At 41.9% G+C, this 22,387-nt stretch overlaps 1 protein-coding gene across 1 annotated transcript in view; it reads left to right on the forward strand.

The window, feature by feature from the left end:
• LOC138761226 (solute carrier family 2, facilitated glucose transporter member 11-like) overlaps nucleotides 1–22,387 on the forward strand; it is a 47,438-nt gene that overhangs the window by 7,300 nt on the left and 17,751 nt on the right. Inside the window, exons 2-6 of the mRNA XM_069933012.1 lie at nucleotides 4,779–4,877; nucleotides 10,024–10,184; nucleotides 11,619–11,743; nucleotides 15,325–15,454; nucleotides 20,588–20,736. Of these exons, the coding sequence (XP_069789113.1) occupies nucleotides 4,779–4,877; nucleotides 10,024–10,184; nucleotides 11,619–11,743; nucleotides 15,325–15,454; nucleotides 20,588–20,736 (664 nt within the window). The remainder of the gene's footprint in view (nucleotides 1–4,778; nucleotides 4,878–10,023; nucleotides 10,185–11,618; nucleotides 11,744–15,324; nucleotides 15,455–20,587; nucleotides 20,737–22,387) is intronic.

Here is a 22,387-nt window from a genome sequence, read left to right on the forward strand (position 1 = left end):
ATGAAATGGTGCAGCCGAGATAGGTAAACTGGTTCACCTATAATATCCAGTTAAAAGAGGATGCACAGCCAGTAGTGCATGTCCTGAGGTGGGTTCCAGCACCATTACAAGAAAAGCTCAAGCAATAACTCAACTGAAAGACATCACTAGGGGTCATAAAGAATGTGGAGGAACCCACAGAATGGGTGAACTCAATGGTGTGTGTCAAAAGGAAGAATAGTGACCTACATATGTACATAGACCCAAAAGACTTAAATGCCAATATAAAGAGGGAACATTATCAGATTCCAACCAGGGATGAAATTACAAGTGAGATGGCCAGTGCAAAAGTTTTTCACTAAATTTGATGCATCCCAGGGCTTCTGGCAAATAAAACTGCACGATGATAGCACAAAATACTGTACATTTAATACACCATTTGGCCGATACTTCTATCTGAGGATGCCTTTTGGAATTTCCTCAGCTCTGGAAGTGTTCCACAGGACAATGGAGCTCATCATAGAAGGCATAAATGGGGTACGCACATACATGGATGACATGATCTTATTGAATAGTGGAGCAAGGTCGATGGGCTGGATGGCCTATTCCTGCTCCTATTTCTTATGTTCTTATGATCCTATGGTGATCCACACAAGAACAACACAAGAGGCTCATCAAAGTGCAACAATGCATCCAGAAGTATGGATTAAAGTTAAACAGAGAAAAATGTCAGTTTGGTGAGAAGGAAATCAACTTGCTGGGAGATAAACTGTCAGAGGCAGGTGTGGAGCCAGACAAGAGCAAGGTGAAAGCAATTTTATAGATGCCCGACCCTCTGACAAAAAAGGCATATTGAGAATCCTGGGAATGATCAATTTCATTGGTAGTTCATACCAAAGCTGTCTTCCAAAACAATGAACTTAAGGAAGGTGCTACAGGTCAAATGTGAATTCAAGTGGACAACCAAACACGAGGAAAAATGGGGATGACTGAAAACTATTTTAACTTCAGAACCAGAACTTTTTATGTTCTTTGATGGATCCAGAAAGGTGAAAATATCCATGGACGCTTCAAAAGATGGAGTAGGTTCCGTACTATTTCAGGCTATAGGAGAAGTTTGGAGGCCAGGAGCATAGGGATCAAGGACAATGATAACATCTGAATGTTGATATGCATAGATAGAGAAAGAGTGTTTAGGTCTGGTCTATGGATTCGAGAAATTCCACAGTTATGTGTATAGTCTACCAATATTTATGGCAGAGACAGACCACAAGTTATTAATAGCAACAATCAAGAAAAATCTCTGGGAAATGTCGCCAAGAATCCAAAGACTGATATGAAGCTACAATGTTATGACTTTGAATTGGTGTACATACCAGGGAAACTTATCGTGTTAGCTGATGTGTTGTCCAGGGCAATGACACAGATTGAAGCACACGATGAGAGTTCCACAGAGACAGATGTGATTCTCCATGTGAATCTGATCACTGAATCTCTTCCCGTATCTGACATAAAATCCAAGCAGTTCTACAGAAGGTCATCAAGAATCTGAATGAAGAATGACCAAGAGGTGAACGTCAGCCATACTATAATGTCAGAGCTGAGCTGTGTTGTCAATGGGCTTCTAATTAGATAGAGCAGATGCTAAAAAGGGTGCATGAGGGGCACCTTGGAATGGAAAAATGCAAGAGGAGGGCCAGGGATAAATGCTGACATTGACAGGATGGTTCAAGCTGTAAGACCTGTTTGAAGCAGCAAGCAAAGCAGACAAAGGAACCCATGATAATAACTGACCTACCAGCAGAACCATGGCAGGAAGTTGGGACTGATCAGTTCCACATGGATGGAAAGAATTAATTGGTGGTTATTGATTATCTATTGAACTATCTGGGGATTTTGCTGCTTCCTAACATGTCTGCTACTTGATTGATCAAATACACAAAATTGATCTTTGCAAGATATGGAATTCCTCAAATTGTCTACAGTGACAATGGACCATGCTACAGTTGTAGAGAACTCCAGAACTTTGCAGAAGAGTCTAATTTTCAGCATGTGACTTCAAGTCCTCTGCATCCAGAGTCGAATGGTAAAGCAGAGAAAGGAATTCATATAGTTAAACAGTTGCTCAAGAAAGCACTAGACAATGACTCAGATCCATATCTAGCTTGAGTGAGTTACAGAGCTTCACCACTTGAACATGGCATGTCACCACTGAGCTTCTGATGGGACGTAGACTACGCACCACACTTCCCCACTCTGTAGACCCAAACAAGAACTGGGATGTTGAATGGAAACAAAAGCGTCTGCTAGGGAGTCAATAGGCAAGTCAGCAAGAAACAGAGCCACTCACACAACATGACACAGTGAGATTCAGAGATTCCAACTCTTGGGACAAAAAGGCTACTGCTTTGGGAGAAGTAAATCTAAGATCCTACACTGTCAGAGCAGAGGAGGGTCAAATACCAAGGAGGAATCAAAGGAGCCTGCTGAAAACACCAAAGATACTGGAAAAACTGATAAATAAATGCAGGGGATTCAGCCAGCACAGAAACAGAGGAAGCACCACCAGTGGTAGACAGTAATGGACCAGTAGAGCCGATACAAGCACTTGTGTTAAGAAGATCTGCACATGTCATCAAAGCACCTGACAGGCTGAATCTATAAAAGGAAAAGAACTGCACACTTTAATGTTTGTGCTGCTAATCTTCATGTTATGTTTCTGTGGAACTTTAAATTGAAAGAATGCTGTATTAATGCTTCATGTTTGATTAAGGATCTCAAGGAAAGGGGATGTAGTGATAGAATGCTACCAACAGGAGTTGGAGACAGAGTGTGTAGCATCAGGGAAATGTTGCATCTTTGGAATGCTGTTGCATCTTGGGTAGATTCAAGATGGATGCTTCCACATGAGGCCAAGCATGTGTATGTTCTTTCCATTGAGCTGTTTGCTTAGTTAATAAATCTAGTTGTTTTAAAAACAACCCAAGTTTCTTTACTATAATAAAAGAAACATCATAGAAAGTAATCCTCAAGTACTATAGATCTCAAAATGGATCTGTGGGAATATGAGTTTCCTTGCTTGCTTTCCTTTTGTTCAAAGATTCTATGCAACACAAATGGATGTTTTGGTTCTTCTTTCTTCCTTAAAGTAGGTCAGATTGAAAGCATAGATCAGGAGAGCCTAATTTACAGGAGGAACTGCTCTGGGTTAAAGGTGTTTGCTCCCTCTTGCAAGAGAGATCTCCCTTGCACTTGTAAAGCCTCCGTTTAAGTTATTTCCTTGGACAGGAGTCACAATGAACTTATTAGTCACTATTTAACTAATAGTGAAAAATAGCAAACTATGGTCAGAAATGGTAGGGAAGATGTTAACACAGATCCCTTGGTTTATAAGTGCTTGGCATTTAATTTTAGGTAGAGATAGAGAGATATAACATGGAATCTGGCCTATCAGCCCAAATCCCTGCTGTCCATCAACTACTCATTTTTACACTACTCCAATCCTAATCCATCTTATTCTGACCAACACACCACCCTTGCTGGAACTCACCTACACACTAGAGACAATTAGCTCATTGGTGGAGAAAGTCAGTTGTTCAAACAGTGGACATTATGTAGCAAGGATAAAGATACATAGCCAACATTTCAGGCTTGAGCCCTTCATTAAAGTATGGACAAAGCCTTGATGATGGGCTCAAGCCTGAAATGTTGGTTATGTATCTTTATCTTTGCTATATAAAGGACCTGACATAACTCTTTGCTTTGAGAAAATTTGGGGAAAAGTCTCAGAATCCTGTGATGATTTATGTCCAATATAATCTTTATTATCTGGTAATAAATGGGAAGCTATTGAGGACTAAGATGAGAGAAATTTTTCATGCAGTAGGCAACTTGGAGAGAAAGCTTCCTGATTGTATCAGAGGTTCAGACCTGGGAGCTCAGGTTAGCTAATGGATCAGACTGGAGGCCACGTTACTGCAGTGGTTGGAGGCAAATCAGCTGGGTGTTTCTGAAGGAGCTCTCTTCTGCTTCTGCTTCTCTTATGGGAGGGGGCACCAGGCAAGGCTAATGGCCCCTCTTTGCCTTTACAGCACTTTCGTGCTTTATTACATGACAACAATAAAGGAATCTTGAATGAACCTGTGAAATTCTGAGTCATGTTTTTGTGAAAAGAGATAGATAAATTATTGGCCATTTCAGGAATTAAGGGATATGAGAAGAGTGCGGGAAAATGGTGCTTAGATAGTTGTGATGGTGGATGGTGGAGCAGGCTTGAAGGGTTGCATGGAGTTAACCAAGAAAGTCTGTAGATGCTGTGATGTTTCTTTTATTACAATAAAGAAACAGGTTCTTTTTAAACAACTAGATTTATTAATTAAGCAAACAGCTCAGAGCACACACAGACCAGACCTCATGTGGAGACCTCCATCTTGAATCTACTCCAGATGCATCAGCATTCCCAAGATGCCACACATTCCATCTCTGACTCCTCCTGGTGGTAGCACTCTATCACTGCATCCCCTTTCCTTGCGATGTTTAATCTAACATTAAGCATTAATACAGTATTATTTCAATTTAAAGTTCAACACAAACGGTGGTACCACTCTATCTCTATAGATGCTGTGGTCAAGTGCAACACACAAATGATCTGGAGAAACTCAGCAGCATCTATGGGAAGTAAAGGGTGACCAATGTTTAGGGTGGGCTATTTGTGAAAGGCCTCATACAGCCACTTGTATAAGTCTGTGTGTTTTTATTCAGCTCTCAGCAATAATCACAACATTTGTTTTAATTTGCAGTTTCTGCGAAGGAACTTCTTCTTGTTCGTTTTTGTGGTGGGACTCGGTGGGAGTTTCCAATTTGGGTTCAACGTATCTGCCATCAATGTACCATCAGAGGTAAGCCGGGCATCCCCTCACGTGCACTTTTCCTGACACACTCCATGGTGCTTCCACTCTGCCTGCTCCTGATATTGCAAAGGAAGGTTGCCTAATAGTTATGATCCAAAGACTCAGGGACATTGGCTCGAATCCACCCAACTACAAGGCTCAACTCATCTGTCCATGGTGGAAACTATTGTAATACTGTAATGTCATAAAAATGGCAGACAGTTAAATTGTGTTACTTAAGGACAGAAAGTTACTGTAACTCCAAGTCAATAATAAAAATGTTAATTCTTAAGTGCACCAAGTTAGACCCCACCAGGAGGAGGAACTGAAGGCAAAAGAGAAGGCAAATTTAAGTTTTAAATTTAAATTTTAAGTTTGGACATCAGCACAGTAACAGGTCCTTTTGGCCTATGATTCCATTGTTGCTTAATTACACCCAATGAACACACCCCAGTGTGTTTTGAAGGGTGGAAGGAAACTGGAGCACCAAGAGGAAAACCTTGCAGACATGGGGAGAATGTACAAACTCCTTACAGACAGCACTGAATTTGAACTCCAGTAACAACATTGCGCTAACCGGTACACTAATCCTGCCACCCCTTTACTTCGCGTGATAACATATGGAGAGGACAGTTGGTCACCTGTTACTGAAATCCACGTGCAATGCACCAAGGAGCTGGAGAAACTCAGCAGGTCACTCAGCATCTATAGCAGTGGCTCCCAAACTTTTTCTGGCTGCCGCTCCCTTGGATCCCAGACCACATCACCCCCCCCCCCCCAACCCACCAACATGTACAACGAACGGACCCCTCTTTGTTGGTATTGGGTCTACTGCAAATTTAAAACAACAACTAATCTAACACTATAAACAAGTGTATGTATTTCACAAATAAAATTTGTAGTAAACCAATTTATTTAGATATATGAAAGGGTAAATTTACATCTCACCTGTCACTACGCTGTCTTCACAGTTTTCACACTATATATTTGCCTACACTTTTTTTGTTTGCTGTGCTGTGGCCATATGTTATTCTGTAGTCACCATCCAGGTCAGTCGGTCGCCATCCCAAGCAGTTGCCATCCTGAGTGATCCCGTCCTGGCTAGCCACCATCCTAAGCAGTCACCTCTTCACCGACAGATAGCACGTGATGAGCGCTGCAGGTTGAATTTGCCGGAAACATTCCGACTGCCCCCTGACTGCCTTCTTTTCCCTCACCTCTCCCTTGGATCTTTCCACCACCCCCCAGGGGTGGGGGGTGGGGGCGGCAGCACCCACTTTAGGAATGACTGACTATAGGAAGCAAAGGGATATAACCAATGATTTGGGTTTGGGCCCTTCGTCGAGCTATGAACAAAAAGCAGGCAGCTGTCTGAGTAAAAGGTGGGGGGAGGAGAGGAGAGGAGGAAAGAAGGGCAGGGGAAGGTGCACAGGCCAACATGCAAAGAGGTCACTCGACATGGGTGGGAGGGCTGAAGAGAAAAAAGCTGAGAAGAGATGGAGGAGGCGGTGAAGAGCTGGAGGAAAGTAGACGGAAGGATAAGGAAAGAGAGGGGGGGTCTAATGCAAATGGAGGTCTATGTTAATGTTGTCTGATTAGAGAGTCCCCAGATGGAATATCAGGTGTAATTTCTCCAATTTGTGGGTAGTTTCTGTTTGGCAGTTCATGAAGCCATGGACAGACATGTTGGTGTGGGAATGGCATGTGGAGTTAAAATGGTTGGCCATTGGGAGTTCCCAGTTATTTCAGTGGACAGAGCGAAGGTGCTCAACAAAATGACCTCCCATTCTCTCTAATATAGCGGAGGCTACAACAGGAGCACTAGGTGCAATGGATGAGCCCTGCAGATTCACATGTGAAGGGCTGCTTCATTTGGAAGGGCTGTTTGGGAAACCTGCTGAGTTTCTCCAACACAATCACTGTGTCTGCAGATGTTCCTGTTTAACAGTTTTGGTGGGATGCCATTTAATGCAACCAATAATGCCAACATGGTTCCCAGACAAATATGATTTGCTCAAGTGGGCAAATTAGTTAGCATGGGTGAGTTGGGCTATAGCTCAATGACTCTAACAATGCATAACCACATACGCTGCTTTGATGGAAGGTTAAAACAGCATTTGCACTTGAGTGAAAGCCCATGGGTTACCCTAACCATTCATTCCCACCAGATGCGGTGTTCCACACATGCAGAGTGTGCTTCTAAATGCTCTGCAACATCCCAAACCTGCAGCTTCAGCACCTAGAATGATATGGACAGGAGTGTCATCTTCTACAGACTCCCATTCAAGTCACATGCTCTCCTGGTTTGGAAAAATCATTGCTCTTCCAACATTTTTGCATCAACATTTCAGAATGTCTGATCCAACAGCCCCGTGGAGCACCACAAATTCTACAGCAGTCCAGCAAAGTCCTTTGGGATGAGGGATAAATGCTGAGCTGGCCAGAGATACAGATATGCCAAAAATAACATAGAACACTACAGCACAGAACAGGCCCTTTGGCCCTCAATGTTAAACCAACTCATATATTCCTTAAAAAAAAGTATTAAACCCTCTCTACCCCATGACCCTCTATTTTTCTTCCATCCATGTGTCTATCTAAGAATCTCTTAAATGCCCTAATATTTTAGCCTTCACGACCATCCCTGGCAACGCATTCCAGGCACCTACAACCCTCTGCATAAAAAAAACTTACCGCTGATGTCTTCCCTAAATTTCACTCCCTTCACTTTGTACATGTCCTCTGGTGTTTGCTATTCCTGCCCTGGAAAACAGGTCCTGCCTGTCCACCTTAACTATGCCTCTCATAATCTTGTAGACCTCTATTAAGTCTCCTCTCATCCTTCTATGCTCCAAAGAAAAAAGTACCAGCTCTGCTAACCTTGCCTCATAAGACTTGTTTTCCAATCCAGGCAACATCCTGGTAAATCTCCTCTGCACCCTTTCCATAGCTTCCACATCCTTCCTGTAATGAGGTGATCTGAATTGCACACAACACTCCAAGTGTGGACTCACCAGCGATTTGTAGAGTTGCAACATGATATCTCTACTGCTGAACTCAATCCCCCTATTAGTGAATCCCAGCATCCCATAGGCCTTCTTAACTATCCTATCAATCTGTGTAGCGACCTTGATGGATGTATGGATTTGGACCCCAAGGTCCCTCTGTTCATCCACATTAGCCATTAACCCTTTCTTTTTCAATCTTTTTTATTGGTTTTTATAGAAAATACAATGCAATGAAAGGGAACAAAACTGAAAATACAGTATTGTGTGTGTGTGTGTGGAACTTCAAACCATATAAACTCGATCCCCCTCCACTCTAATAAAAAAAACTAACTAAAAACCGCTGAGAAGTTTATCTTGAAGGTTATATATATTTTGTAGATTTTGGTTCCTACCTTAAATTAAAAAAAAACCAAGATAAGGTTAAATATCTCATGTGGAAGAGTAAATATATCTAATCATGTTAGAAACATTTACATCAAATGAAAATAAGACATAAAAGGTTGCCATGTAGCTTCAAATTTCACCAATGAATCAAATACATGATATCCATTTGTTTCTAAACTTATACAAGACATAATATGAGAAAACCTTTGAAACACTGTTGGAGGTCTAGAGTCTTTCCATTTGTATAGGGTAGCTCTTCTAGCCAACAATGTAGAGAAGGCCACAACCCATTGAACAGGCACAGAGAAACACCCTATGTCTGGGTCAATAGGGCAGTTATTGGATTGGGTCGTAGCTCCTCCTGGAGTAGAGTACTGGCCATTAACCCTGTATTCAGCCTTCTTGTTTGTCTTTCCAAAATGCATCACCTCACACTTATCCAGATTTAACTCCATCTGCCACTTTTCTCCGCAACTGCATCCTGTCTATATCTTCTTGTAATCTTTTACAACCTTTAGTTCCATCCACAACTCCTCTGACCTTTGATTTATCTGCAAACTTACTGCCCCATCCTTCCACCTCTTCATCCAGGTCACAATGAGCAGGGGTGTCAGAACTGATCCTTTTGCCATACCACTATTCACCAACCCCCATGAAGAATACAGTCCTTCCACTAAAACTCTCTGCTTTCTTCCTGAAAACTAATTTTTGTATCCACAGTTAGCATATCAATATGATAATCCTATGTAACCCTGCACTCTTTCTACAGCCAGCCTGCCCATTGATACCAATACTCCTTTTTTTTCAGACATACAGCATGGTTACACACACTTCTGTCCCATGAGCATGTACCGCTCAATAACACAAAATAACCTATAATCCCTGTCTGTTTTGAAAGGTGGGAGGAAACCAGAGCACCCAGAGGAAATGCACATAGACATGTGGAGAATGTACAAAATCCTCATAGACGAGGCCAGATCCAAACCCAAGTCATGGGTGCTGTAACACCATTGGACTAACCGGGTTGCTTCTTTTTAAGACTCTTCTAGAGCCCTATTCTTATGACAGCAGAGAGAAGGTTCAGCCCATTGGGTCAATGCCAGCTCTTTAGGAAGCAATCCCATTTTTCTTCTCCTCATTTCCCTGCACCCTGCAACTTACTTTCTCTCCTACAAATTCCCATTAACTCCCATTTGGTTCCTTTTGCCAAACTTTCACTGAAAGCAATATGTAAGTAAATATCTCATTGGCTTGATATGTAGGTCGTCCAGGTCTCATAGAAGGGCAGGGACCTCTATCCCAGGTCTCGATGTACAATTATCCTTTTCCTCAATCAATTAAAGACAGTGGTCAACTTTATCATCAACCCCTGCCCCCAGTGGGTGGTTGTGCCTGAGATTTAGAAAATGGTCCCGATCTTCCAAGATCTTGCCCTTACCCATTGTTCTGAGAGGTCAGTGTGGCGTACTCAAGGCAGGTAGGTTCATAGAAACTGTTGTCATGAAGATGTCACTCATAAAATTTTATTGAGATTGATAAATTTCATGAAAATCAAAAACTACAGATGTTGGAATAAAACTGAAAATGCTGGGAAAACTCAGCTGGCCAGGAAGCATCTGGCTTTGACCTCAGACTTAAACTCAGCTTCCACTTTTACTAACGGTGATACTCCCAACAATAATCATAGTGGTCCAGAAATATATCTGAAATTATATTGTTGTGTAGCATTGAGTGTAATCTGCTGTGTCAATTAACTCTTCCAGTATATTAAAAACTTCATCAATGAAACTTGGATCCATCGATATGAAACACCCCTGCAGGAATATTCGTTAATGTTGCTCTGGTCCTTCATTGTATCTGTGTACCCAGTTGGAGGATTGGTCGGAGCACAATTTGCCGCTGTTTTAATTGTGAAGTATGGAAGGTAGGAATACTTCATTTGTGGCCATATCTTGAAAATGTGGGCTCTGAATTTGTCTCACCCCACAACTTGGTTTAAACAGAAAAGCTATGCTCCCAAAAGGGATGATGTGTGTATTTGGCAACTTGAAGGCAAAAGCAAGACAATAAAATGGCAACAATTCAGGAAGGCAAATGAAGAATTGACGTCAAAGAATTAGATGGAATTGACAGACTGAATCTTGTAGGGACAGTCAAGGGGTGTCAATAGCAAATACCAGAAGACATCGATTTAAGGTGAGGAAAGGAAGGTTTAGGGGAGATGTCAGAGGTAAGTTTTTTACACAGGGAGTGATAGGTGTCTGCAATGCATTGCCGGGGGTGATGGTGGAGGGTCGTAGTGTGCAGTAGGGGCATTTAAAAGAATCTTAGATAGGCACATAGATATTAGAAAAATAGAAGGTTATGGGTGTGAGGTTGGGGATTAGATGGTTATAGAGTCGGTTTACATATGTCAGCTAAAGGGTGATAATGCATTGTTCTGTGTTCAATTTAAAAGACTTTCAGATAGGCACATGGGTGTAAGAAAAATGAAGGGTCATGGGCTGTGAGGGAGGGAAGGGTTAGGTTGATGTGGAGCAGGTTATATATCAGTACAACATTGTGGACAAAGGACCTGCACTGTGCTGTATGGTTCTATGCATGTAATTGGGGATGGAGTTAAAGTAGATTGGATTGGAAGAGTAGATTCATCAAGGAGTTTGAGATGGGTGATATGTACGCTTATAGGCAGAGGACATTACTGATGAACCTTTCTGTGGACAGTCAGACTGAGGGATTGGAGATAGAGAATGATTAAAGTTCGAGTGGTAAATGGTTAGACCATCTGAGAGATTGGTGGTGCAATGATGGATGGATGTCTGAAGATGACAAGAATTCTAAATTGAAGGTAGCTGTCAGGGTCCATCTGATCAGAGGAAAACAACAATTTTGTAGACAGACAGGAGGCTGCAGATGCTGGTATCTGAAGCCAAAACACAATCTGCTGGAGGACCTCTGGATCGAGCAGCATCAATGAGAGAAGTGAAGAGAATGGTCAACATTTTGGACCGGAACCCACGGAGGAGGTTTGTGGGTCTGTAGAACATTATATCTCTGGCTAACTGCATTAATCTTATTTTCAAGTGAATTTGAAGATAGAAGATGATTTATGTCTAGCAAAATAAAGATAAATGCATTAGGTTCTTTAAATAGCATTTATTCTAACTGGGACTATTGAAGAGATATCTAATGTGAAAAAGATTCAGCTAGTTCTGTACAATTCCCAGACATTTCTTGCTATTTCATCTCGGTGAATTGAGCTTCTCCAGTCTTCCAATGCAGAGACTAAATTGCTATTACTGCACGGAGCAAAACTTGTAATTATTTAGTATGTATCTACCATGCATTTGTATTTCAGGAAGAAATCCCTGATGTGTAATAATGTTGTGGCAGTTGCAGCTGCGTTAATAATGGGATTCAGCAAGATGGCAAGATCATTTGAGATGATTGTGGTGGGAAGATTCCTGTATGGAATTAGCATAGGTAATGGTGTATTTTATTTATGGCTCAAAAGTGCTTTGTTTTTCAGAAATAAAAATTATGCCTATTAAATGTTGGGAATAGATACAGAAAATTCTGTCTCAACCATTACCTAAATCCTTCAGGTTCTAGCATCTTCTAGTTGCTACTTCTTTTCAGGGCATGCAGAGTTCTTCCTCTTCTCATCAGCAGAAATCTTGCGAACACCCCTTTCTCACTGCTTCTCACTCTGTGATTTCTATTTATCTTTCTTCACCTGATCCCTTTTTTAATCTTCTTTCTCTCTGTATATCTCTCTCCTTTTGTCTCTCCCACCTGCCAATCAACTGCCTCTGTCCCTCATCTTGGACCTTCTTGGTCCACCAATCCCTTACTGGCCCCTGTCCAACCCCCTCCCACTCTGTTATCTCCCCTCTGCACTCCTAGTTTCGGTGAAGGGGTCCAGTCCGAAACATTGACGATTCTTTTCCTCCCACTGAGCTCCTCCAGTGGACTGCTCTTTGTTCCGGATTCTGTGGCCTCTCCCATGACAATGGAATCAGGATGCTGCCTCACGACATGGTGGTGCATAGCTCCAAGATCTCTGCCTAATGACACCATTAAATGGACTCATGGAGCTCATTGACTGCACCTCAAATTCCTCCTATTATCTGGTGCTAATTATTTTAAATTGCCAATCCAAATGGTCACAGTGCAATCAAGAGCACAGCAGAGAAAGACATAACCATATAACAATTACAGTACGGAAACAGGCCATCTCGGCCCCTCTAGTCTGTACCGATTTAAGTGATCTCCTCTAGTCCCACCTACCTGCACCCTGCCCATAACCCTCCAAAAACTGTCAGTTACCCCACTGGTCCTGCTTTTTACCCATCACCTTGTAAATCGTTCCCCCAATGAACCCATTTCAAGATTCAAGATTCCTTTATTGACGTGTAATAGTATAGAAAATGTAATATTGCACAAAATTTCCTTTTGCCTGCCGTGAGGCAGGATGAGAGAAAGAGAAGCAAAAGGGAGTCCCTTCTGAATCATTGAGTGTTCGTGGATTTGCCTCCAGCACTTCCACGATCTCTGCACCTACACAGGTTTCTGTTCAATTCATCGGCAATCCGAGCTCCAGATCCAAACCTCTGACATGATCAGGAAGCTTTCAGCACCCAAAACCTTTCAGGGACCCATCTTGCCCTCAGCACCCTCTCAAATCCCTGCTCCATTACCTGGTTCCCATGAGCCATCCTCCAGTTGCCCTCAGCCCATGTGGGTCCCCCAACCACAAGTCTCCTGCAGCCAGTGTGGGACCCTCAGGCACTGACCCCCCTCGCTGGTTTTCTGCTGTGGTCACTATCCTCTAGGGTCATCTCTTCTGCTTCTCCTTCTCAACGGGAGATCTTCTTCCTATTTCTGGTGCCCTGCGTCGGTCTGCTGCTTCCCGGAGTCTGCGACCCGTCGTGACTGCTGCCGAGCACAGGTTCTGCCATCTTGGGCTCTGACTTCCACCGTTTCACGATTTTACTTATAAATACTCATGTTACAGAACAACATGATCTCATCAGAGAAGTATAAAATATTGTATAAGGGAATTTTACATGTATTATTTGTATAATTTTTGTATTCAATATTACAAGTCATTATTTTATTGTTTAATTATTATAGAATTTGATGTCCTGAATGAAATAAGTTATGGTTCTGCTTCTAATTTACAATTGATGTTTGATATGTATATGATATGATTTGTTTCATAAATACTATTGGCTCCTTTAAGAGGACGGTTAATGCCTGTATGAAACCACTAGCATTAGGACTGGGTGCCTGAACCCTTTGGGGGAGCACTGTGTCTTTGCTTCCCCAGCAGCAGCTCTGTCATTGCAGCAGGTTCTGGCAGTGTCACCATTTTTGTTTTAATTTAACATCCATTTGAATGTTGTGAAGGATTTTGTATCCACCACCCTTTTATAAAATGCACCCCAGGTAATAGGAAACTGATGCAGAAAAAAAACTTCTAAATTCTTCCCTGTCACTTTGCCACTTATTGTGAGCCTTACAGTTTCTAGCTCTCCATGTTCAGCTTGTGATTCCAAACTTCTGTTTTGTTGACTTGGATGATATAGACTATCCACGTGAGATCAAACATGCACCTGACCAAAGGGAGAATGTTTTACCTCACTTCTCCCATCTCCTTATTTTCTTGAAATTCTTTCTAACATGAAATGCTTTAATCGAATGCGGAGCAACTTTAATGAAAACCCACCAATACCCTGGGACACTCATCTCCTCCTCTGCCTGAGAGATTTCAATTGTTTGCTTAAGGTGAATGTTGAGGTGACAAAGATCAGTTTGAGATTTGGAGAAAAAAGTGAGCTGGTGCCTGTGGCTCATTGTCCATTCAGAAATCTGATGGCTGAGAGGAAGAAGCTGTTTCAGTATCATTGGGTGTTCATCTTCAGGCTCCTGTACCTCCTTCCTGATGGTCGCAGTGAGAAGAGGGCCTGGCTTAGGTGGTGAGGGTCTTTGATGATAGAGGCTATATGTATGAGTTGGTATCCTTTCATGCCAGTGTGTGAATCCTTCAGTATATCTTCATATTGTCCAGCGCCTCTTGATATATAGTTGTGATGCACACACAATAAACAACCTTCCCACCGCTCCTCCGATCAATCGACCCCCGGCTGGGTTGGTTTACTTATGTGGTCAATCACTAGAAGAAATTACCCACATCATTTGCTTTAATATTCTCAGGTTTCACCAGAATATTCTCAACTTCAATACACTTCAGCTGATAGCACCCTCATAAACATCAAGTTATACATATCTCTTCCCATAATGGAATAATCTGTATTACTATTCTCATCAATATCTTGCTTATTAACCTTTACATTTGAAATTGTTGATATTTTAAATGATGACTGCTCGCAGATATAATACCTAAAATGTTTGCCTCACCTTGCTCCTCGACGTTAAACAAGCCCCTTTTCTGTCGTTTTCTACTGCCATTATTTCTGCTCTGTTGAGACACTACTTGACTGACGTGACTTTGGCTTACGGTATTTTGCTGAACCTTGCCTGCAATGACTGTGTGCCCTTGCTTTCTATCAAGGGAGCATTTGCCACTCTGAAGCGATGCACTTGTGTCAAGTAATTCTTATTGCACTGGGAACATATTTCTCACGAGATCTGTTCACTGATGTCACACATGTTCAAATAACCCAGACTCCATGTTAAAGACTCCATCAGTATTCTCTTCATTGCTTTGCATAGTATCTATTAGCAGTAAATCAGAGGACACTGGGGTGTTTACAAAATTAGAATGAAACGGGGATTTGGACTTTCCAATTGTCTGCAGAACAGAAAAATAAACTTTGGGCATTTCACTGTGGGCTTGAAATTACAATGAATGGTTGACTTCACCAATGAGTGTTCTCCATAGTGGCCAGTTTATGACTGGGTTGGACAATTGAACATCTACCCCCATTCATCGTGATAATATTGAATTTCTCCAAAAGCTTTAAACACAAATAAGCTGGTGGCGCTGACATGCGTTGTTGCTGACATACTGTTTTTGTTATTTGGATTCTTTTTCAAAGGCATTGGATTGGTTGCTCATGGCTTGTACCTTGGAGAAACAGCGCCGAAGGAATTGCGAGGAGTCGTGTGTCTGACCCGCACTGTATTTAATGCCTTTGGGAAGTGTATGGGCTTAGTAGTTGGACTCAGGTAATCCACAAAAACCTCTCACTTGCAACGGAAGCGATGAAGATCCCTCATTGTGAACAGCACTCTTTCAATGTTTAATATTGAATGGGATGGGAGTCCACATGTCAGGCGTTGGGGCCACAATAAAGAGCGGTGCTCATCAAGAAATTTACTATTAGTCTTACATACCTGTGAATGACTGAGAAATAACATTTAATAAGTTAAATTTAAATCTTTTTAAAAATTCATTAAATTATTTTTTTTAATTTATAAAATTAAATTAAAAGAACAATTATATGTTCCATATTTATGGTCTTATATTTAATATGAATGTATTTTTTGAGAAATTGCTGTGCTCCTTTTGGACAACTTTTTATTGTTTCTATTTCCTCCATTCTCTAACTTGATTCTGTTTTCTGATTGTGTTTGCTGTGAAAGGAAACACAACCCTTGAGTGAACTCAAGGAATCCGCCCCGCCCAGGGCACACAGTTGTCAATAAATGTTCCGATGGCACACACCTGCTTCATACAAGGTCGGGAAAGACTACCTTTGGGTATCATGGGAGATCACACGATTCTAAATCATTCAACTTTAACAAGGGCGGTGGCGGGGTGGGGGGTCGTGAGATGTTTGCTGGAAGTATTTACAAATAAAATTACCATTTTTGCTGAACATGGGAACGGAGATACTCACACATTGTGTCCCGAGCCAAGCATAGTGATCCTTTTTACAGTCTATGCGCGGGCATGGTTTTAGTCAGCATTGAGGCATGGCATTCAGGCCTTTGTATCATGCCAACTGATTATATCTCCTTCCTAAAATCTGCAGGCAGGACTAATCTGGTGGATGGATTGCTTCTATCTGTTCTCGGCATAAAAGCATATCTCTTCCTCTCTTGATTCTCTTCTTTCTCCCTTTGAGATAAAAGCTCCCTTCCCCCCTGAGTCTTGCTTTAATGAAGATTGCTGTATAAATAGGAATACATAATGAATAGGGACTCATGGCATCATGTAACATGTTAGTGAGAGAACTGATGACTGGAATATAATTCCATTAAAAAAATCGTATACACTAGAAATCAAATATTATTAGCCTCAATTTAAATTGAAGTAAAGAGCCTCTGCATAGGACCTGTAATTAATTCATACACTTCAGAGATTTTCAGATAGCTAAGGCTTGCATTCCATTATCCCCCTAAAATTTAGAAGTGATAAATAAACCTCTAAATATTATTGCTTGAATTAAGAATATGGAATTATGACCAAGATATTCTTGATTATTCACCATAAGTTGGGAGGGAGACCGATTTCAGGAATTCCTCAGATTCCTCTGTAGTTAAAGTCGACAATTGGGAGCATCTATTAATGGAAAATGGGTAATACTAATTTAGTGTAAATCCAATAAAGTTTACAAGCATGTTTTAATTGTTAATTTTACCTAAGGTCCTTTGTAAACGGACTGTAGTTGAAACAATAAAAGAATCACTGAAAGCAGTTGGAACCACAGTGAAAAGGGTGTTTAATAATCTAGATCAGGGAAGTTCTCAACCAAGTATGAAAGCAGCAAACGTGTACCACCACCTTTCAGAAGAAGTCAGCATTTTTACTTGGATCATTACATTGCTAAATCTAATAATGTGACTTAGAAGGTTTTCCATTCAAATCGATAATTCCAGATTTCTACTCAGATAAAAATTATTTCAGTGAGTAGAATTTATTCTTCATTAATCTCAAAAATATCATTTCACTATTTGGGTCTGATCACCCTGAGACATCAAAACAATCTATGTTTAGGGACCACTTGTATGGAGTTCTGGATAGATTGTCCCAGAGACAGGGAAAAGATAGTAGGATGAGGGAACTGTGGCTAACAAAAGAGGTGCGACAGCCAGTTAAAAAGAAGGAACAAATAGAGGGTTTAGGAAGCAATAGTAGAAAGAACTCGTGAAAATTATATGGTAGCCAGGAAGGAACTTAAGAAAGGACTAATGAGAGCTAGAAGGGAGCATGAGAAGGCCTTGGAAAGTAGGATTAAGGAAAACCCTAAGATGTTCTGTACATTCATGAAGAACAGAAGGATGAACAGACTGAACAGTTGGACTTAGAAAACCTTCTAAGTCACATTATTAGCCTTTTTAGGATAAAGGAAGGAACATGTACCTGGAGGTAGGGAAGATCCTAAATGAATAATTTGCTCAGTGTTCACCAGAGAGAGAGAGACCTTGAGATCAGAATAGAACAAGCTTATGTAGTTAAGAAAGAGGAAATGCTAGATCTTCCTAGAAACATTAGGATTTCAAAATACCTGGGAATGGATGAGATATACCCCAGGTTACTACAGGAAGTGAGGGAAGAGATTTCAGAGGATTTGGCAATGATCTTTGCAACCTCCAAGAGGCAGAGGCACCCAAAGATTGGAGAATGGCAAATGTAGTTTTCTTGTTTAAGAAAGGCAAGAGGGAAAATCCTGCAAATTATAGATCAGTGAGTCTTACATCAGAGATGGGCAAACTACTGGGCGGGATCCTTAGGCCCAGGATTTATGAGCATTTAGAGAAGCACAGTCAGCATGGCTTTGTGAAGGGGCAAAAGAAATTGATGAAGGTAAGGTGATAGATGTAATGTATATGAATTTTAGTAAGACAGTTTGACAAGGTCCCCCATGAGAGGCTTGTTCAGAAAGTCATGAGGCATGGGACCCATGGAACCTTGGCTGCATGGATTCAGAATTGGCTGTGGACGAATGTTGTCAGAAGCCCCTACAGCATGCCCTGTGGCTGTCTAACCTGCTCAGTAACAAGACAGAGCTGAAGATGGTGGAGGTGGTACCCATATGTACAATGGGGACATTCAAACAACTCTAACATAGGCCCTTGGATGCAAGAAAATTTGAGGGTTATGAGTGTGAGGAAGGGAAGGAGTAGATTCCGATAGAGTAGGTTTACATGGGTTGGCACCACATTGTGTACCAAAGGGCTTCTACTGTGCTGTAATCTTCTATGTAAGAATGAATCCAATGACTGGCTCTGACACCTATGTCTACCAGCTCAAATACATAGCAGGGTATTGATGCAGGGTTGCGAGCAGTTCCAATTGGTACAGAATCCTTTGTACCTGAAGAGAATGTTGGCTGTCCCTTTGATATTGATATGATCACCTGTCTTTCTATAAACCAAAAGAGATCCTATGGGGATTGTGTCCAAGGCTTGTTAAACATAACCATAGAAACCCAGCACTGTGCAGTGACTGAAGGTGACAGCAGGAAATTGAGGATCTTCCCCCTACCTGTTCCAACCCTACTGTCCACCAGATATTAACCTGCAAACAGTCTCGATTGAAGCCCCATTAACCATGGGTCCACGGCTAAGGATCAGGGATTTGACACTGCCCCCTCGCCCTCCACCCCACAGATAATCCTGCCACATACCTGCGCGCAACAACAATTAAATACCTCGTTAGGATTTGGAAGGTAAGCTGGGTGAAACCCAAGCAATCACGGGGAGAACATGCAAACTACACACAGGCAGTGCCCAAGGTCGGTGAATAGAGCTTGGTGGCCATTGCACATCCTATTCTCCTAAAGTGCCACTGAGGTGGAGGTCAGTTTGGTAAATGAGGAGGGGAAGAGGGCTTATTTGGAACTGTCCAGATATCTCCAATGGCTTGGTTCCCCTCTCTGAATGATTTGTACATCTTCCATCACCTTTCCCCCAAGGAGTCGCTCAATCTCCTTCTTTGCTGCCCAACTTTTTGCACAGTCTTGATCTCTCTCCAGCTGTTCTGCTTCTGAATCTGCATGAAGTAGCAGGGAGGAAACATCTGCCTTTTGGATGACACGTCAAGTGAAGCTAGAGTCAGATCTCCCAGCAAGAGCAAGAGGCTCTGAGCCCATCTTTAGCTTTCATTACTGGCACTGGGAACTTACTACTGTAATGGAATATATTTGGGAGATAAATTGGTAAAAATTAGAGTAGGTTACACACACACACACACACACACACACACACACACACACACACACACACACACTTTAAAACAGATCTTACTTGAAATACTGAAGAATTCATATCCAGTGATTTTACAGAAACTATGGAGAATGCTATGCACATTTCACAAGTAGGTGCTAATTGAAATTATATCATTATAGCAACAAGCTAGGAGACTCTCGGGCTGTTGAAAGGTCTTTGCAAGGGTTTTGACAGAGTGCACTGAAAGGTCACTCCTGGGTTCTTGTTTACGTAAAAACAGAAGCTTAACTAAGAAGACCAACCCCTATTGTTTGCTGAAAAAGGAGGGGGGAGGTTTTGCAAGTGTGAGAGAGAAAGAAGAACATGTGGCTAGCAGTTGGTATCTCAGATGAAGGGAGAGAATCACAGTTGAAACAAGCAGGAAGCTTGTTGGAACTGAAACAGAAAGCTCCAGAGTGACGGACGGTTGGCAGTGCTATCTGTCTGATGTTTCTCTTGGAATAAGTCGAACAGAAAGGAACTCTGTGATAGCCTGAAGGAAAGAGATTATCACCTGGAGAACCCTGATGGGGCAAGTTTCATCAGCAAGACATTGAGGTGACTAATGGTGGTACCTCAGTTGTGGAAATCCTGGAACAAGAAATCTCTATCTGCAAACCTACAAAGAACCTTCCTGAGTGGTAAACATTTACCTTTCGAGCACCTAAGTCTGGTGAACTTTATACATGTTAAATTCTATGGACAGTATAAGAATTGCCTGCAACCAGTGAACTTGGAAGAATGAGAAGTGAGATTGAACTGTGAATCAAAGAACTTTTCTTAAGTTTACACACATCTTACACCTTACGTGCGCTTGGAATGATAAGAGGGTTAAGTTGGGTAGTTAAGTTTATAGAGATAAGTTAAAGTTTGATTCTGTTTTCATTTTTAAAGATAATTAAAAGCAACTTTTGTTTAAGTAACTACTTGTCTTACTGAATGTCTATTGTTGCTGGGTTTTGGCATCTTTTGGGCTCATAACACTACCCCTAACTTGGCAGCCTTATAACAGTGACTGTACTTCATGGGTTGTAAAGTGTGATGGGATGACGTCCGGTGGTGAGGGATGCTCTGTTAGTAAATTAATTGAGGTAGTGGATCAGGAGAGTGGCAATCTTAATCGTCCCCTCTTATATTTTATATCAGGGAAATTCTAGGTGATGAAAACAAATGGCATTTATTGCTGGCCTTCAGTGGATTGCCTGCCATGATTCAACTTGTCATCCTGCCCTGGTTTCCAGAGAGTCCCAGGTATCTTCTCATGGAGAAAGGAAACAGAGCTCTCTGCATAGATGGTAAGTGAAAATGCAACAGACTAGACCATGTAGGCCATGACGGCCAAACATCCATTACACATTCTCCTTGAAAGAGCAGCCTGATCTTTTCCTGGTTATTAAGAGCGTGCGGTGGTGTAAGATGTTTTCTTGCAGAGGCACATATATTTCTGACATCATTAGATGAATAGACCCAGTTGGTGCCAAGTCAGTAAAGCAGAAGCAGGCCATTTGGCCTGACTAGTCCAGACTGGTATTTATGTTCAGCACGAGGCTCCTCCCATCTTTCCTCATCTGACTCGATCAGGAGGAAAGTTTGTGGGGTTGACCAGCTCCAGAGGATGGAGCACAATGTCTAGGCTGGGACACCAGGATGGACCTGAAGAGGGTGTTCCATTATCAGCACTCAAACTTTTTCCAAGATCCCCTGCCGCTCCTTCCAAAAATAACTCTTCCCCGTGGATGACTAACATTCAACTAATAGCTGCAAAAAACAATGATGCTGTTGGTGGAGGTTCCTGGATATGCGTTCACTGCTGATGCCTGCATTGTGGCATAGTGCAAAAATTACTCCACTCTCTGTATGGTGCCCTGGTACTATTGGATATCAAATGAAGCACTTCTGAAGGTTACGCAAATGCATTCAATTATGCCTTTGAGCAAACAACCATTGTGGAATATTCTTTTTTCTTCCAGCTTGCTTCAATGCATACAAGTCAAGTTACCTTTATTTGTCATTCATACCATAACTGCTAGTGTAATGCACAGTAAAGACGAGATAGCACTTCTCCAGGACCATGTAGTAGATTTACATAAATAAGAGTTAAATTTTAAAACACAATACAATAAAAGCCCATGATATACTAGTGCATGTGTGTTTTAGGAATTGAGGAGCCTGACGGCTTGGGGGGAAAATACGGTGGTACAATCTGGACATGTGGGCCCAAATGCTCTGGTACCTCCTTCCAGATGGCAGAAGGGATGAAAGTTTACAAGAAGGGTGTGAAAAGTCCTTCACAATGTTATTGTGTGTCCGTCATGGTAGGAAGCGAGATCCCAATAATCTTCTCCGCTGACTTCACCATCCTCTGCAGGGTCTTATGGTCTGAAATGGTACGTTGTCAAACCAGGCGGTGATGCAGTTGCACTGGAGGCTCTCGATACATCCTCTGTAGAATGTAGTGAAGTTGGAGGGTGGGAGATGAACTTTCCTCAGCCTTTGCAGGAGGTGGAGGCACCGCTGGACTTTCTTGGATATTGAGCTGGTGTTGAGGGACCAGGTGAGATTCTCTGCCAAGCGCACACCAAAAAACTTGGTTCTCTTAACAATCTCAATGGTCAACAGAGAGTGATCCCCCGGGTCCTCCTGAAGTTGACAACCATTTCTTTTGTTTTATTAATGTTCAGATACAGGTGCTTGGCTCTGCACCAGTCCATTAGCAACTGCACCTCATCTCTGTACACTGACTCATCACTTTTGCTGATAAGGCTGGTAGTATTGTCAGCGATGCAGTTCGAAGTGTGTATTGCTGCACAGTTAAGAGTCAGTAGAGTGAACAGCAATGAACTAAGGACACCCCCTGGGGGTCCTCCATGTTCAGTGTTCAGGTGAGAAATGGGTATAGTTCCTGTTGCGGCGGGTTTAGGGCAGCACGGTTGGTGCAGGGTGATT

The sequence above is a fragment of the Narcine bancroftii genome, chromosome 4 (genome assembly GCF_036971445.1).
Source record: "Narcine bancroftii isolate sNarBan1 chromosome 4, sNarBan1.hap1, whole genome shotgun sequence".
NCBI lineage: Eukaryota > Metazoa > Chordata > Chondrichthyes > Torpediniformes > Narcinidae > Narcine > Narcine bancroftii.